The sequence below is a fragment of the Stomoxys calcitrans genome, chromosome 4 (assembly GCF_963082655.1).
Source record: "Stomoxys calcitrans chromosome 4, idStoCalc2.1, whole genome shotgun sequence".
NCBI lineage: Eukaryota > Metazoa > Arthropoda > Insecta > Diptera > Muscidae > Stomoxys > Stomoxys calcitrans.
Genome location: NC_081555.1, coordinates 155,825,297 through 155,844,687, shown reverse-complemented (window position 1 = coordinate 155,844,687; position 19,391 = coordinate 155,825,297). Strand labels below are relative to the sequence as shown.

The window sequence follows — 19,391 nt, the reverse complement described above, 5'->3', positions numbered from 1 at the left end:
CTAGATCACGATAGAACATAAAAAAAGCGTCTTCTAAAGATGGAATAGCTGTAGACCCGGACATGAATATGTAAATGCTTCATCGTCTCACCCAAGACTGCTTCTCACCCTCATCATATGGTATATCGTACAGTGCTGTGTAACCTCTATATAAAAAGCCAGCAACTCTTTTGTCCTCCTTCGGTTGAAAGTAGACCACATTGTTCTGGCCGTTATTCGTTCATGTACATATTACCACTTTACCTATGCCATTTCATGTATTATTCTAAGTGTTTGGACAAATAGCAAGTATGCAAGGCGAAGACGGTGTTCTTTCTGACACATTCCCATTTTCAGAATACCTTCGCGTCCGGAAGCCCAAGACAGCATTGTCATGGAGTTTATTCGGGGATTCTAAACAATTTGCACACCATGCCTTAAAGGGACGCTATATTGTCCACCTAAGTAAAGGCTGTAAAACTCTTCCCAGGGTTTTTACGAAAATTTATAATTGCACTGACCTTTCCCTGAAGTTAAGGTTAGGTTGGAGGGCACGCGACAAGCAACTTCGATTACTAAACGCTTCACTCGGAGACTCCGGAACTCACCTGTAGGGGTATGGTTCAACATGCCATACCAGGAGCCGAATTACCGCGTACGTGATCGAGTGCGTTTTCCCTTGTTTATATAGCCCGAGTTTATATAGCCCATGTTTCCCTCCAAACCAACCTACACAATCTGTGAAAATTTCAAAGTAATCGGTTCAGCCGTTTTTTGAGTCTAAACGGAACAAACAAACAAAGAAACACAAATTGAATTTTATATATAAGATAAAGGCTCATCCAAATATGATACAGAGATATGTTGGAGTGGAGTTTGTGGTGGAGTCAAATTTCCACTTTGACTTCAGGTTTTATGAGGTCTATATTGACCTCTTATTGGTTTTACGTATATTCGTTGATTTGCCATAAGCCTTTTTTAGTATTAAAACACACTTTATTTTCTCTTTGTAAATATTCACAATAGTTTGGTTTGTTTTATTCAGGTAGATTAAGTTTACAATTTTATACTATTTTATTTAAGTCTTGCAATTTTAACTCTATATATATGTTCGCTTTTGTTTCCTTATTTAATGTCGATGATTTTGTTTTATATTTTTTGTGGTGACAAACGATTGACTTCTTTGCTTGCCCTTCAACAGGTTTGAAGTCAATCACAAAAGAAGTCGCGAAAATGACAACAACAACAGCAAAGCTCCGTTGCCTATGGTGGATGTCCATAGGCAAGAGAGATGTGTGTGTTGTTGTGTGTGTTTTTTGTTGTAGCGATAATTGCTGTCATTCTAATGAGCAAGTCAATGATGTGTGTACACAGGGAAAATGAAAAGGGTCGACAATCGAATGTACATTAGGTAGATCGATAACTGTCTTTTTTTCTTATGTATATGAACATATGTCGGCAAATTAGATATGGGTCATTCCATATCATAACAAACATTGAAAATAAAGAATTGATTGTAGGTCGAATAAAGAAACAAAATAAATGATGGAAAATACAAATAAATGTTAATAATAAGCAATGAACATTATAAAAAACGAATTCAAAGAGAATTTATGAGGAAATGAAATGGCATATTATAGCTTAAAAATAATGCAAAAATTTAAAAGATATCTTATGGTTTAATTTAATTAAATCATCATCCTAATGTCCATAATGCCATGGACCGATTAGTTTTGTCATATTAATCTTATATTATTTTTATAAGATAATTTTAATTAATGTTCAATCAACTTTATTATTTTTTTTCTAGCGTGTGGCTGCTGGCGTTCTTTGTGAACTGGCAGCTGACAAAGAAGGCGCTGAAATAATCGAACAAGAAGGTGCCACTGGGCCCTTAACAGATTTATTACACTCACGCAACGAGGGTGTTGCCACCTATGCTGCAGCCGTATTATTCCGCATGAGCGAAGACAAACCGCAAGATTACAAGAAGCGTCTATCCATAGAGTTAACGAATTCGCTATTACGCGAAGATAATAATATATGGGGAAATGCAGACTTAGGCTTGGGTCCAGATTTACAGGTTCGTTATGTTTAATGTTTTACTCAATCAATACAACAATTATGCATAGATTAGCAGTAACATCATATAAATTAAGATTTATCATACTTGTACAAATTTGAAAAAAAACGTAATTGAAATGAATTGGATTGAAAATAGTATTTTGTTTCTTTTTGTTTTACAATGAAAAACAAAAAAGTATAGTGAATTTCATAACAATCAATCAAATATATCGTACATATATAAATTTATTGTTTTGTTTCGTTTCGGTTTTTTTTTGCACTTTATTTAGTACTGCTGATTAAGCTTTAAGTAATTTTTTTTTTTGTTTACAATAAATTATATTTGTAGTTGCCATTGAAAGTAAAACCAAAACTGTTTTGAATTCTCTATTGATAAGTGGCTTAAATGTTGAATTTTGGCAAATCTTTTATACCATACCATCATATTTTTAGCAGCTGTCATGCCTTGCCTAATTATTATTGGAGTACTTTAAGCAAATTTTTAAAATTCTATTTTATTTTCAAAATTAATTTTTATATTTCTCTCTACTAAATTATTAGCAAAATTCTTAGTTTGTAATTATGATTTTTAATAATTTTAATTCTTTATCAATTGTGTTTTATTTTTTGTTTTATTATTTTTTTTTCTTTTTATTTCTATGTATTTAACGTTAATATTGCAAATATCACCACTTCCAACACCACCAACCAACCAACCAACCAATCTCAAACATCACCTTCACCATCGAACGAACGTTTTAACCTAACAACATTCTAAAAAATCACGTAAAATTTGACAAATTCCTCCCCTGCACTATTTATTAAAACAAAAACAAAAAAAAAAAAAAAAAAAAAAAACAAATTCGTGAAATTGTTTTTGGCTATTCTCGATTCATATGAAACCTGTGTTTTGTTGGACCTCCTCCGTATGTGAAACTACAATCAATACCACCCTCAATTGTTTTTCTCCCTACAACAATTTTTATGGTTAATGTGTTTAACGCCTCCCCCCCTATATTTATATACTTGTAACATGTTTTTTGTTACCACTTTTAAACAAATATCCAAAAAAAAACAAATGTTTTAAAATTCACATCCACATTGAAATAATCGAAATAATCGTGAAATATTTCAACGAACGTTACGTATGTACGATACGATAATAAAATCAACTGAAACTCGCTAAATCTACAAACCAACAAATGCACAGGATATGCTTGGCCCAGAGCAAGCATATGAAGGTCTCTATGGTCAGGGACCACCTAGCGTTCATAGCTCTCATGGCGGTCGTGCATTCCAACAAGGTACGTATTTAGTCCAATAATATATAACTTATTTTACAACAACAAAACTACTACTACTTGTTCTTTCCCCCTTAAAAAACCAATTCCCCCCTCATCATTATGAGACAACCACATTTATCAGACAAAATAACGAAGCGCATGTAGAAAATGTTATTTCGCAAGAACATATCAAAAGCAACAACAGAAACAGTAACATAAACATTGGAAAAGTAATAAAAAAAGATGAATACATCAATATGTATTATTTTACTTCAGCATTTTTCGTCTCAAGTCCATATAAAACATTGACTAACAAAAATTACAACAAAAGCAACACTACAATTGTGCTTTCGTCCAAAAAAAAACAAAAGTGTTCTCGTTCAAATGTTTGTTCGTTCAACTAACCATTAAAAGTCTAATATTTTTACCCTTGTTTGTTTGTGCAGTTATACGCCCTTTTTCTAAACCCCTAACCACCACCACCAAAAGAGCTCCTATCACCTTCACCATTACCCCAACCACGATCACAATTTTAGACTTTACCAGCTGTTCAAATCCATCCCCCCAAATCACCAATTACCTCAAGATATTTCGTGTTCGATCCCACCTTCCCCTTTCGCAAAATATTTGTTAGAGTTTATCTTTTTTAAAACTATTTTTTTTAATTTTAAATACGATTGGGATTTAAAAAAACAAACTTAAATAATTTTTTAATTTGCACTAAGAATTTTACACAAAACATTAATGTATTTAAATAAAACCAATTCTTTGTGGAGGAATATCATGAAAATATGATAATAACAGTGAAGGACATACAAAAAATGCTACATTTGTTTGCAAAAACCCACCTATTATGTCCGCAAACATCATATTTTGCAAGCATGTGGCTACCACAACAACAATCACTTTTACCTTCCACCAAAAGATGAGTATATACCACATAGAAAAAAATTATTTTTGAACTTTCCCATAGAAAGTTCATTATGAACTTCTTCATAGAAAAAGTTTATTTGAACTTTTCCAAAATGAAAAAATGTCATTATTATTTGTTTTCATAGAAAAAATTTTTTAAGTAATTTTCATAATGAATTTTTTCATAGAAAAAAGTTTATAATGAATTTTTTCATAGAAAAAAGTTCATAATGGAGTTTTTCATAGAAAAAGTTCTTTATGAAGTTTTTCATAGAAAAAAGTTCATAATGAAGTTTTTCATAGAAAAAAGTTCATTATGAACTTGTTCATAGAAAAAAGTTCATTATGAACTTGTTCATAGAAAAAAGTTCATTATGAACTTGTTCATAGAAAAAAGTTCATTATGAACTTGTTCATAGAAAAAAGTTCATTATGAACTTTTTCATGGAAAAATTTCATTTTGAATTTATTTATGGAAAAATTTCATGATGAACTTTTTCATGAAAAAATTTCATTATGGGCTTTTTCACTGAAAAATATCATTTTAAACTTTGTCATCGAAAAATCTAATTACAAACATTTTTGTGGAAAATTTTCATTATGAACTTTTTCATGGAAAAATTTCATTAAATACTTTTTGATTGAATATTTTCATTATGAACTTTTTGATTAAATATTTTCATTATGAACTTTTTGATTGAATATTTTCATTTTGAACTTTTTCATGGAAAATTTTCATTATGAACTTTTTCATGGAAAAATTTCATTACTAAAATTTTTGTGAAAAATTTTCATTATGAACTTTTCCATGGAAAAATTTCATTATGAACTTTTTTATGGAAAAATTTCATTATGAACTTTTTATGGGAAAATTTCATTATGAACTTTTTATGGAAAAATTTCATTATGAACTTTTTTATGGAAAAATTTCATTATGAACTTTTTTATGGAAAAATTTCATTATGAATTATTTGATGGAAAAATTTCATTATGAAATATTTCTTGGAAAATTTTCTTTATGAACTTTTTCATGAAAAATTTTCATTATGAACTTTTTCATGGATCAATTTCATTATGAAATTTTTCATGGAAAAATTTCATTATGAACTTTTTCATGGAAAAATTTCATTATGAACTTTTTCATGGAAAAATTTCATTATGAACTTTCACATGGAAAAATTTCGTTATAAACTTTTTCATGGAAAAATGTCATTATAAACTTTTTCATGGAAAAATTTCATTATAAACTTTTTCATGGAAAAATTTCATTATAAACTTTTTCATGGAAAAATTTCATTATGAACATTTTTGTGGAAAAATTTTATTATGAACTTTTTTTTGGAAAATTTTCATTATGAACATTTTTGTGGAAAAGTTTCATTATGAACTTTTTCATTGAAAAATTTCATTACGAACTTTTTTTATGGAAAATGTGGTGCCCTTTTGGCTTTCACTTTATTGAAGAGTATGCGCCAACTTTTCCTTGGACCAACCTGCTCTGTCTGCCACCATGGCGTTCACTGTTTGCCCTTGGTTGTGATCTACAACATGCAGATCTAAGCGAATCTTTAAGGACGTCCGTGAAGCGTTTCTCAATGATATCAGTGTCTTCTAAAGTTTCCACTTTCTCTCGGTCCTAAAAGAACAGTGCTGCAGAATGCATATAGAGCGACTTTTATTCTTATTTTTTTTTTATTTCACTTTGCTTCTTTTTTTACTTTGACTTGTTATTGAATTATTAATGACATCTAAACTTCATTGTTATTATACCCTACACCACTACTGTGGTCTAGGGTTTTATAACTTTGTGCATTTGTCGCAACGCTAAGAAGGAGACGAGCTAGACCCATTATTAGTATACCAATCGGGTTAGATTAACTTCCTGATTCGATTTAGGTATGGCCGTGTGTCTGCCATTCCATGTATTTTTGTTATCAAAGTACAGGTCGCAATAGTTGTCCGATTGCTATAAAATTTTGCACACAAGTCACTTTTCCGGGGCAAAGACGAGCGATATTTATTTTGAACAATATTAGCCCAGATTAAGATATAGTTTCCATATATAACTTTTATCTGATACGGCCTTTTAAGGCTGTATAAGCCTCAATTTCGTTCCAATTTGTACACAATTTAGGTTGAGGTATTTTATTAAACGTCCCAATGCGTGTGATAAATTTCCTCCAAGTCGGATCGGATTTAGCTCTCATGTATACCTTTCATCCGATATGCCGTTTAAGACAGGTATCACTTTTGGTCCAATTTTCTCAAAATTTTGCATAAAAGAATTTGACGTACCAATACCTGTGCTAAATTTTAGCAACGAAAGACAAGGGCGAGCAGACCAAGGATATTTTCTACGAGCGCCTAGAGAGAAAATACGACCGCTGCCCAGCCCATGAAACCAAAACCGTTCTGGGAGATATTAATGCTAAGAGAGGGAAAGAAGACATCTTGGTCCAACAGTCAGAAAATTTAGCCTCCACGAGATAACGTCCAATAGTGGTTTGAGGTTGATAGCTTTCGCCGCGGCAAAAAACATGGTAGTTTGCAGCACCAGATTTCAACTTAAAAAAATCACAAAGCCACATTGCTGTCACTCGACAAAAGACACGAGAAACCAAATTGATCACGCTGTAATAGATGGAAGACATTTATTCGGCGTGTTAGATGTACGATAGATCCGTGGAGCAAATATAGATTCGGATCATTACCTTGTTACTGCAAAGGTTCGCACCCGTTTGAGTATGGGGAGAAAAGTACGATCTGACACTGCACGAGAGCTGAAAATTGAAAAGCTGCAAACACAACAGATGGCAAAGGCATACTCCACTCGACTAACCCAACTGCTTGATGAAGGCACTCCTTGTCCCGATGATTGAACGTCGCAGTGGCAATACATTGCCCACTCCATGGATTCAAACGGGTCAATCCGGAACGTACAACCGGCTGGCATGCGATTGAAGCCTGTACTGCAATAAAAGATGCCGCGAAATCCGTACTTGGATAACGTACGCCTCCCCAATAAACCCATGGTACGACCAAGAGTGTCAAGATGCTACTGAAGCCAAGTATGCGGCATACAGAGCAACTCTGACGGAGTGGTATTGGGAGAAATGGAGAGAGGAGAAACGTTTATTCCGCAGAAAGAAAAAGGAAATGGAAAGACTTGAATGTGGACGAATTGATATGTACAAGAGCCAGAATGTAGACCGGAACTCATACCGATTGCTTTGGTGCAGCACATCCTCCTGCAGAGACAAAGACAGATAGTGTGCTGAGGATATGGAAAGAAAATTTTACCTAGCTGCTAGTGTCCAACAATGGCGGAAAAGAGAATACCCACGAACTAATCCCTTATTATATAGGAATGATGATCCAAGTAACTTTGACCCGACTAAAGAACAACAAGGCAGCAGGAGCCAACGGGTGAATGAATGAATAAATCACGATGGTACACGCAAAGCGGGACGGCCAAAAGGCCTAAGAAAATATCAAGTGGTAAGAGACACCCCGAAAATTGGTGTCAGATTAAAGAAGGAGCGCAGACGATCGAGTCACTTCGAACGCTATAAGTTTGGCTAAAGAGACAAATGTTTTGTCATAGCCAATTAAATTTTTGTTTGTTTCTCTTTTGAGACGAGCTCAATGATCGGAGATGCAAATGGAAAAGGAAAGCCAAAGATAGCATCACACACCAACCACTATGGGAAGCATTTCGTCTTTGGTTAGAAGACTTTTCAACCATATTAGTTGTGATGGCTTCAAGGGCTGTGTGTATGTTGTATTTGAATCGTTTTAATAGCGAAAACGCATCTATAATACAATTACCACATTAACCACGCTCGGCAACCCTGTCTATTAGCTGTACTTTTTCCCAATGCATGTATTTTTGTGTAGTGACAGACATTCTCTCTGTGGCAAATTACACTTCTTCCGTACTACACATGATTTTTTAGCATCTGTTGGAGGTTGTATTGATGGCTTCGAACGCTAGACAACAGTAACGACTCTCGCTGTTGCTCCGTGTGCCCAGGTTCGAATCCCGGCCGGGCTCTGCCGGATTTATATCCAATTAAAGTTATTAAGAACAGCCTTTACACCCTTTTGCTATGTATTTGAATTAAACAGCTGGTTTTCTTAAAACAGCTGTTCAATGTTGCAAATTTCTACTGGGATAATAACCTTCAATAGAAATTTGCAAGCTCTCAATTACTCAAAATCTAGCTCACTCTCCTGCTCTATTCTACTGGCAAATAAAGTACGCGAACGACTTCCAGTTCGTAATATGTGCAAATATGCACAAATTTTAGAGTACACGAACACACTTAAAAAAAGACGTATTCACAATAAGTATTTTCTGCGATAATGTATGTAAATCCCTTAAAATGTTGATGTGTATAAATTAAACACTTCTAAACGACTTAAAGAGCATCTACACTAATCGTTTAAAACAATTTTAATGGCTCAATCATTTGTTTTTCATTTATGAAATCAACTGACGACGTGGGCCATAAATCCTGATTTAATGACGAAATAAAACTAAAAGCTAATTTATTTCCAGATGATTTGGAAGAAGTGCATTTAATTTTGTTATCTTGATTTTAACACTAGTTTTCACGCACACACACACACACATACACATTTCAAATGTTTTCTTTAGCATTCCTTATTATATTTTCATTTTATATGATTACAATGGTATACTACAACAACAATAAAAAAAATAATTAGGACTTGCAATCTGCATTTAAATAAAACAACCCAACCAAATAAACAAAAAATACCACCTATTAAGAAATTAGCCATTATCATCAATAGATAATCAAGCAAGCAACCAACTAGATCAATAGATTCACCGCCACCCACCACAACACTACTCTGATCCTCCTAGTTTATCATCATCAAAATAATATCATCAACAACATTGAGGAGATTTTCTCGCAAACTAATAACATTTGTATTTTTATCTCTTTTTTACTTATTTGATTAATGCTAACGCATATCATTTCGTGCTATCGAAATTTTTTGGAATAAATTCAAAAAAAAAAAAACAAAAAAAAAACCCAAACAAAACCAATGTTAACAAATTGTCTTGAATACACCAACTAATCAAACAAAAAATCAATCAACTAACCACCATCACTCGATTCTCACACAATTCGCGCGGACAGTTAAGCCAGCCTAACATGTACCACCATTGAATCACTGAATTTGAACTGCGAACAAAGAAAGTTGTTGAAATATGATCAACCAATATGAAAACGAAACGGAAACAGAAACAAAGCATTCTTTTAGCCAATATTGATAAATAGTTTACTCAAAAAAGCAATAATAACAAATCTAAAATAAAATATATAAAAAATTGTAGCAAAACAAAATCCAAATACATAAAAATTTTCCGAAGTAGTTTTAAAAGCAGTGTTCTCACCACAATATGGAAAACTTTTAAGAAAAACAATAAATAAAAGATAAAAAAAAATTATGTAAATTTTTAACTATAATTAACTTGTCTGTCGTCCCCCGCCCTAAAAAAAAGAAAGTACCAATCAAAGCCTGTATGAAAATATCAAAATATTCGTAGGTGATTGTCTTTAAAATAACCTCCTCTCTATAAAACACCATTGCATTCTGCATTCATTTGGTAACCTTACCTCCTTATTTGTCATGACTTGATGGTCGTATCGAAATTTCAAAAGAAACACTATCAGTTTTATTATTTAATTTGATAAGTAATAACTTTATATTTTCAAAATTTCTTTTTACTATAACATTTCGGTTTTGTTTCTTTTGTTTCTAGTTTTCTTTTGAAGTACTAAATATTTCACATGACACATTTCTTTGACATATGGTTTTTGTTTAGTTCTTCACGCGCCGCCTATCCAGTTTAATAAATGCGCTTATCATTTTTCTTTAAGTATGAATGATCGCCCCTCAAGAGAGAAAATCAAATATACCATCTTTATTTGGCATGTTACACCTATACATATGCATACATATTCATGTTCATACTTAATCGTCAATAGTAACTGACATTTGAACTGCAAAATTGGTAGCCCAAAATCTATAAAAAAAATATTTATGACATTTTTTTTTCATTCTTCGTTTTCTATTTTGTCATTTTCTTTAAGTTGGTGGCACTATTTCTATTCATTATGTTTTCTTTGTTTCTGCATGGTATTAATTTTGTACGACAGCGACCTCCCATAATGTTGATTTTAAGAAATTAGCTTATTTTGAATACTGAAATGGTTGATAAGAGAGATGCCTTTTGTTTTCAGTCCATATATCTATAATTTTTTTTCTTAGCCAACATATGTAAAACTTTGTATTGGGAAATTGAGAAAAGTAAGGATAGATGAAGAGTGCAATGCAAATGCAAATTTGCCCTGGGGGACGCCCCCATCCCAAAACCCACCCCAACGGACATGTTTACCGACTGGGACAATATGGGTATCAAATGAAAGGTATTTAAGAGTAGAGTAGAGTACGAACTTGGCTTAAATGTCGCCCTTAGCATCAGGGGGTTTTCCCACCCCCAAAAACACTCCCCAATAGCACACTATTATCGCTTTGAGCAATACGGGTATCCATAATCGACCCATCAGTTTCATCCAATATCAGTGTTTTGGGCGTTCATCTACCAAGTAAGTTGTAAAAACATATGCAATTTAATAGAGAAATGAAAATTTCTATAACAAATTTGTTGGCAGCTGAACTTTCTCTATCGAAATGTAAAAACCTCCTTTCTCTAGCAAAATGTTAAACCTCGTTAAGTTCTGTTGAAGGCCTCGGAGAGTTCGTAGCATTTTGGACTCAGGAATCTTGCAAATTGCAATTGCAAATTTTGCCCATGAACACTAAGGAACAGGGACAAACTTCTCATATGTCAATGAGTGCAGTCCGGTTCAAGTTTAAGCTCAATGATAAGGGGTCTCATTTTTATAGCCGAGTCCGAAGGACGTGCCACAGTGCAACACCTCTTTGGAGAGAAGTTTTACATGGCATAGTACCTCACAAATGTTGCCAGCATTAGGAGGGGAAAATCGCTGTTGAAAATTTTTCCGATGGTCTCGCCGAGATTCGAACCCAGTCGTTCAGCGTCATAGGCGGACATGCTAACCTCTGCGCTACGGTGGCATCCAGTGGTGGAATCAGGAACCTATGATCTGTAAACTTGTATTAGTTTTGCGGGAATACTTTATTTTTTTTAAACGTATGGGGTTGTGAAAGTCTATGATAAATGCTTATTTTAGCGGAATAGACTTAATACCCAGGGAAATATTTTACTTCTGAAAAGATTTATGTTCATAAGATTGGTTCATGTTCATCCATATTTTCGGCCTTTAGCCTAGTACTGACTTCGATTGTGCGGAAAATGTTGATAAACAACAATTAAATTTTGTGAAATCTCGCAGTGTTTCCGACAGTGTTGCTAATTTATTTGATTGTAATTTAACTTTTTATTTGACGTGTAAAGCGTTGTTTTGGTAGAAAACAATTGTATGTTGACATCATTGATACCATATGACTGTCAACCAAGTTAAAAACAAATTTTTCTACAAATTGGAAGTTTTAAGTACAAGGCAAGTGTATAGGGCAAGAGTTGACTTCCTTGCCTTTTATATACACGGATTGGTCCAATATGAATGAGGGAACTGGATCAGAGGTTTCTATTGAATACGTAGGGAGTCACAAGACTTCTGGTGGTGTGTAGTGTCTTTCAGGTCCCCAATATCTGCACAAATAAAAAGGGAACATTTCTTAGAAAATTTAAACGAACAATATTTGTAAACAGATGATTGTCATTGTTCGCTGCATTTAATAGACTTGTACATTTAGAATCTACAAAATTTTACAATGTCGCTAGCAACATGTGAAATCATTTTGTAACAAGAACTTAGTACTGCTTATTTGAAAAAATTTCGTCGTCATTTCACAAAAGTTTTTTTTATAGTGCGTTTTGACAACTCTTTGGGCGAAAACTCGAATTCAGTACTAGGTTTTATTCACAAAACTTAATGAAGCCTTAATATAATTTTATTTGATAGTGGTGTAAAGGAATTCTTTCAAATAAACCTATTTCAAATCTACATCAAGTTATGTGAATACCGTTGTTTGTTTTTAATTAACCTTAAATACTCATATTTGATTGTTGTTTTGTTTTGGAAATTAACTTTCTAAACACCGATTTGTTGTTGGCGTCGTCCAGGCAGTCGGTAACAATTTATTCGCATGTCATCCATTTCCTGTTTTTTTTTCATTCTTTTTTTAATTTCTAAAGCATGAATTGTGCACAATCGTATTTAAAAATACATATATATATTTCATAGATCATCATAGGTTTTTTAAATGTTGAAATTTAACAAATAGACTTTGAGTTTTGACGTTTTCTAATTAGATTTTGTATTTTACGTAAAAAAAAAAAGATTAATAATGACTTTATTTTTTTTTTTTTTTCCCAAGCAGGATATGATACTTTACCAATAGACTCTATGCAGGGTCTTGAAATCAGCAGTCCCGTAGGAGGCGGTGGCGGTGGTGGTGCCCCACCCAGCGCTGCACCAACTTCACCATACTCCATGGATATGGATGTTGGTGAAATTGATGCTGGCGCCTTGAATTTCGACTTGGATGCTATGCCCACACCACCCAATGACAACAACAACTTGGCTGCTTGGTACGATACTGATTGTTAAGAACAAGAAGGAGGAGTAGGAGGAGGAAGGCAACAAACACAGTGGATTATTTTTAAACAAAAAATAAGCAGTTAATGAACTTATGAGAGGAGTATGGAAAACGAAAATTAAAAGGATATGCATTTTTTGTCTTAATAGTCTTATAAAGGAAAATCAAAATGTGTGTGTGCTGGGGGTGTGTACATTGACAGGAAAATGTACACATTGTTCACCCAAAATTCACCAAGCCACTCTACACTACACCACACCACACCACACAAATAAAAACCGACAACAACAACAACAAATGAAAAACGATTTTTTTATATACATGAAAAGCAAAATATTATGTCTTCTAAGGGCTGTTGCAGCTGCTGATTTTGATTTAAGAGTACATTTTTAATAATGCTTAACTAAACAACAACAACAAAAATACACATTTACTATGTGCGTTCATACATATAACAACCAACAACAACATCAACAAGAACACATAAATCATTAAGAAATATTACGAATTATATTCTAATTAACAGCCACGAAATAATACTATTTCATTATTATTTTAAATATTTTTTTTAGTAATTTTTATTTTACTTATTCTCTTCTCTCCCATTTTATTGTTTTTTGTTTTAATCCATTGCAAATTTCTTTTCTTTTTTATTTTATTTTTTTCGATTTATATGAGAATAATAATCACAACAAGTTATATATACCCCTTTATTTTTTGGTAGTATTAAATGATATAAATATAAGATTCCGTACAATTTTTTTTGTACGGAAGCAATAAAATCTTCGTACAACTCTTTTTTTTTATCTAATTCGAGAGTGTATATGAACACAAAAAGTATAAAAAAAACTCAGCGTGTACCATTTGTGAAGACAAAATAGAGATGTTGATCTCTGGGCATTGGAAAAATAACAACAATGGAAAGCCATATCTATAATTTGATTGAAATCCTATACCACAATTGTGGACCTCTCCACAAGCGCATTTATCAACCAATGGCTTTTAGTGTGGCTAGTACAATGTCACATTATAACTTATAGAACCATTGCAAGGTTATTTATCAAGCAATATTTCTATATTTTTTCGAGTTCTTCCATGGTAACCACTAAAACGTACAAGTTGACTTATGTGTGAACTGAATTCCATATACATGTAGGGCAAAACAAGCGAATTGCTTTTTGGATCCAATACTCACAACAAAATTTGGTACAGCATGTCTGCCTTAGTTATATGGCAAATATATACATTGCCGGTTTTTTGGTATAGGATGTATAAATTATTTTCCACTTACTCTGGGCCACAGAACATTTTGTAGTTCAACTAATGAAAGTATTGTGAATGTTACATACTGAGAATTTAAACAGACATGAATATGACAATTTTAACAAAGATTTTTTCTATTTGACAATTTTAATCTTAAGCTGTTCATGCAGTCGTAGAACTGTTTAAAACAGCTGATGAGTTAATGTTAACTATTAATTGTGCCCTGGTTAGAAAATCAATAGTTCTGTTCGCGTACTTTTCCAGTAAAAACTTGCAGGAGATTAAGCACAGGGCCCTAATTCTCGCATCCGCAATCGACTTATTCAGATCGAGTTTTGCATTTTTTGGATTATGGCATCCGTTATCGATTAATTCTATTCGAAACTTCGAATAGAAATGTGCGGGTTTTTGCCCGCAGCAATTTTACATAAATTTGTTTTTGTAATAGTATAATAACTTTTTTAACAACCACTTGCATTGTTTACCTTTGAGATGGCTCGGCGTATCGATTTTTCTTCCCCGAAATCGATAACTATTTAACAAATTAGGATCGTAACCCATGATCCAATTTGTACTTACAGAACCAATGCGAAATTAAAAAGGTGGTGTCACGCGAACAGCTGTTAGCAGCCGGTCAGCTTTGACGGTACTAAGATGACAGTTTTTTTATTTGCATTTGTTGTTATCTTCTTTATCGCCTTTTCTGCTCATGTACGCACACGTATACACCCACACACACAAATTTATTTATGTGTGTTGGCAAAACGTCGATCTGCTTGATGGCAAGATAGCGGATGGCACCTTATGATTTGTGGTTGTTGTACAAATGAGACCATCTTTAATTGTTTCGCCATGTTACGGAACGGAATTAATCTTCGAACAAAAACAGGCTCGATAACGGATGCGAGAATTGAGCCCCAGCCTTTACTCTCTTTTGCTATTTATTTAAATTATACACCTGGTTTTCATGAAACAGCTGTTCGATGCTGCAAATTTCTGCTGAGAAAAAAACATCCAGTAGAAATTTGCAAGCTCTTGCCTAACTTTCAAAAAATTTTGCTCGCTATCTTCTGCTGGCAAATAAAGTACGCGAACGACTTCCAGTAACAACTTTTGGTTTCCCGAACACACTTAATGATTGTCTGAACCGATTTTCATGAAATTCACCAGTAATGTCGAGAGTCAAGAAAAAATCCTTCTTGCCAAATTTCAAGAGAATCGGTTAACATATTTCCATTTTATTGCAAATCGGAGGAACATTTATATGGGAGCTATATCCAAATCTGAACCGATTTTTCCAATTCCAATAGGCTTCGTCTCTAAGCAGAAAAACATGCCTGTACCAAATTTTTAGACGGTCAGATGAAAATTGCGACCTGTGCTTTGTACACAAATTAACATGGACAGACAAACGGGCATTGCTAAATCGAATCAGAAAGTGTTTCTGAGTCGAACAGCTGTTCGATGCTGCAAATTTTTGCTGAGAAAAAAACATCCAGTAGGAATTTGCAAGCTCTCACTTACCAAACTTTCAAAACTTTGCTGGCTCTCGTAGTGATTGCGAACACACTTAGTGATTGCTTTTGAGAATTAAGAATGTTTAGATGCAATATTGATTACAAAAAAATGTTTTTTTGTTGGTACAATACAGAGGAAATTGTATAAAAAATCTCTTGCAAATTCAATTTTAATTAAATTTTTTATTATTTAACAACAGTTAAAGCCTATTATAATCAAGTATGCTCCTCAACCCCTTCATACGCGAAACATTAAAGCATTCATTTGAAACCATGACAAAATTACCAGGTAGTGTACGTTGAACAGCTGAGTACAACTTTTTCTCGCGAAGTGCACTATTTGTCAACGAGTTTTTGTTGTGTGTGTGTATTATAGTTAAGAACCATACCGCACACAAACGAAGAAAAATGGCGCGAACTAGTAAATGCACAAAAAACAGAGTTGCACTAATCACTGATTTTGACAGATAGTGCACTCTATATTTGGTTGTTGGACAACTGCCACTACCTGTAGGTGAATATATTTTGTTTGAAACCTTTTTGTTTACATTAAATGTACATGATGTGACAACAAATATTTGGTAGAAATAGGATCTTACGATGTAGTTTCTAAAATTGTAAAACCAATTCATACTATTTCATTAGCAAGAAGATTTTCTTCCTCTTTCCCCTTATTGAAATTCTTTTAGGCACGCACAGTGATATACATTGAAATCATAAAAAATAACTACTTTTTCTTCATTTCAAGATGCAGCATACATACACATACACATTCATCCCTCTTTCACGCTCACTCACTGTACAAGAGAGATGAGTGCAATTATTTATTTTGTTTTCTCTTTAATAGTTTTGAGGCAAATTTCTCAGTTAGGATACAATTGCATCTTTAAGTCTTAATCTTGACTTCTCATCAACATTCGCATTTAGCTTAGTTTTAAATCCAATACTAATTTTGTATGATGAAATTTTAGACTACAATGGGATGGTATGTCTAAATATGGCTAATCTCTCCAAACCATATTGCCAACATCCAATGAGCCAACATCCAAATTTGGCCCAATATTAAGGGCAAACAATCTAAACAAGTCACTGTGCAATAAAGGTCAAATGGAAATCATGTATATTTTTTATTCAACGATCACAAAATTTTCCAATGGAAATGTACAAGGGCAGCAGCAGGTCTTCTCTTAAATGTTAAGTTAAAATACCATTCCATAACTTGATCATGACGATAGTGAGCGATCATATGAATTAGGAGAATTCATCGATCAAAGCTATGGTACGCTATGCTGCGCGTTTATACCTAGTATAAGAGGAGAATGGAAGCAAAACCAAGACAACAAAAACATTTTATCGAATTTATTAAAACAAAAATAAACCAAATAAAAAACAATTTTAATGGTTTAATATTATGAAAGTCAAAAAAATTTAAACAAACACACATGCAAAAGAAACAAAGAAAAAAATCATTACAGAAAAATTAAGTAAAGTTTTTAAATGTTAATTAAAAAAAATATACGGACTATACATTGTGGAGCATACAAACAAATCGAACAATTATATATACATTCATATATATAAAATAAATAATATATATATGTTTTAAATACAACATTAAAAGTCCCATACATGAAAATGATGATGAATTAATTGCAATACTAAATTAAAAAAAACCAACAGACGTATCACATAAAAGAACTCATAACACATTTAAGATTAAAGAATATTGCATAAAAACAAAACTTGTATCAACTGAAAGTATCAATAAAATGAGATTACGGAAAAATAAAACATTCAACTTTGTTTTTAGAAAAAAAGGCAAAAGTTCGGCGGTGTCGACTTTATAATACCCTACACCTACCCTATAAGTACAAAGTGGGAGCTATATCTAATTCTCTAATACGTCCAAAGGTGTTTCAGGCCATGTCTAAGTGCGGTATTCCCGCAAAACTGATACGACTTTGTAGGATGACGCTTGCTGATACACGCTCCTCAGTTAAAATAGGAAAGCACCTCTCCGAACCGTTCAATATCAAACAAGGTTTCATACAAGGAGACAGCCTATCGTAAAATCTCTTTAATATCCTGCTGCAGAAGATTATACGAGATGCAGGTGGGAATAGGCATGGCACACTACTCACAAGAGAACATAGGCTACTTGCCTATGTCGACGACATCGATATTATAGGTCCGAACCGTTCAATACCAAACGGGGTTTCAAACAAGGAGACAGTCTATCGTAAAATCTCTTTAATATCCTGCTGCAGAAGATTATACTAGATGCAGGTGGGAATAGCCATGGCACACTACTCACAAGAGAACATAGGCTACTTGCCTATGTCGACGACATCGATATTATTGGTCGGTCAACGGAAGAAGCAATTGCAGCCTTTGAAAGTATCGAGAGCGAATCAACGAAGGCGAGTTTGGCAGTAAATAGAGGTAAGACAAAGTGGATGATATGACCTCCCACAAAGCCCTGTAACCCCGATCAGATAAAGAAAATGGAGTAAGTTGGAAACTATAGCTTTGTGATAGTCAGCAAATTTATCTACCTCGGCACCGCCTAACAACCGAAACAAACGACACCAGTTTTGAAATAAAATAATAATATTGACTAACAGATGCTATTTTGGACTGAGCAAGCAAAAATTATACTATACAAGACGCTGATACTACCCCTGCTGTTTTATGGCTCCGTAGCGTGGGTATTTGCGAAAGCAGACGAGACAGTACTTGGAGTGTTTGAGCGAAAAATTCTTCGTAAAATCGTATGAACCACGAGCAGTATGAGCTGTGACGAGAGCCTAGGCTAACGCTTCAAAATACAACGTTAGCGATGGCTAAGTCATGTTGTCAGGATGGATATAGAAGCTACAGCAAAGAAGAGTAAATTTTCTGCAATGACCGATTAAAGTAATGTTGGACTTTCCAGAAATTCTCACCTTTTTGTAATTGTTTGGCCCGTTTACCGGACTATGAATTACAGAGTGAATTATTTTTTCGCCCGAACGGTGCGTATATGACATGGACTTCTACGTGTTCAATCCCATGGCAGCCGGTTGTACGAACCTGATTGACTCGATGGATTCGTTCATCGGCAAGGGCCTCAGTGTACAACACGGCTACAACTTCTACGTGTTGGTTGATATAAAAAATCAGTCTGCTTCTTCGTTTAGGTGGTTGCTCGACTACAAATTTTTTAACCAATTCTTATTTTTGGGTTTATCAACAAAATTTTGCTTATACCGGTGCATACATCTACAAGATATGGCTTTTTGAAAATAAGGATACGCGGAGGAAGCGATAACAATACTTTTATTTTTGTATGCAGAGTAACAATTGTAAAACGGGCTCCATATGACGCATTCATATTCCAATACAGGACAAACTAAGCTTACCAATAAGCTCTTAAGTAATGCAATCTAATAAGACTTAGCTTTATTAACGCAAGAATGGGTATGTAGATGAAACCGTAATCTAGGATCTAAGATAACGCCTAGATCAGCAAACGAATCACGCTTAGATCACAAACGAATTACCTCATACGTGATCGAGTGTACTTTCGTATCGAACGAAGTATCATCCCGTATTTACCCTTGCAATATATACATTTTTATGCCCAAATTTTTATGAGGAACTAGCTGAAGCGGGCCCGCTCCGCTGTGCCTTTTTTTACTTTATATGG

The 19,391-nt window shown here is 33.7% G+C and overlaps 2 protein-coding genes across 8 annotated transcripts in view; one reads left to right on the top strand and one right to left on the bottom strand.

Moving 5' to 3' along the window:
• LOC106096056 (armadillo segment polarity protein) overlaps positions 1 to 17,494 on the top strand; it is a 59,405-nt gene extending 41,911 nt beyond the window's left edge. For 2 of the 7 annotated variants that reach the window (XM_013263581.2, XM_013263582.2), the window contains exons 5-7: positions 1,790 to 2,062; positions 3,254 to 3,347; positions 12,702 to 13,187. In XM_013263581.2, coding sequence (XP_013119035.1) covers positions 1,790 to 2,062; positions 3,254 to 3,347; positions 12,702 to 12,934 — 600 coding nt within the window. In that variant the 3' untranslated portion in view covers positions 12,935 to 13,187. Of the gene's footprint in view, positions 1 to 1,789; positions 2,063 to 3,253; positions 3,348 to 9,409; positions 9,514 to 12,701; positions 13,188 to 16,674 lie in introns of those variants that run through there. The other 5 variants (XM_013263583.2, XM_013263584.2, XM_013263587.2 and 2 more) reach the window with 5 other exon arrangements.
• LOC131996692 (uncharacterized) lies at positions 6,324 to 7,480 on the bottom strand. The gene is made up of 2 exons (XM_059366420.1): positions 6,950 to 7,480; positions 6,324 to 6,869 (listed from the first exon to the last, which is right to left on the bottom strand). Exons 1-2 carry the CDS (start codon positions 7,267 to 7,269, stop codon positions 6,593 to 6,595), a joined length of 597 nt encoding a protein of 198 aa, XP_059222403.1. The 5' UTR covers positions 7,270 to 7,480; the 3' UTR covers positions 6,324 to 6,592.
• Positions 17,495 to 19,391: the final 1,897 nt, after the last annotated feature.

Coding starts and splice junctions, on each gene's coding strand:
- LOC131996692 (XM_059366420.1), bottom strand. CDS start 7,269: ATGGGTTTATTGGGGAGGCGTACGTTATCCAAGTACGGATTTCGCGGC. Junction 6,870..6,949: donor CGAACCTTTGCAGTAACAAG/GTAATGATCCGA, acceptor CATCTATTACAG/CGTGATCAATTTGGTTTCTC.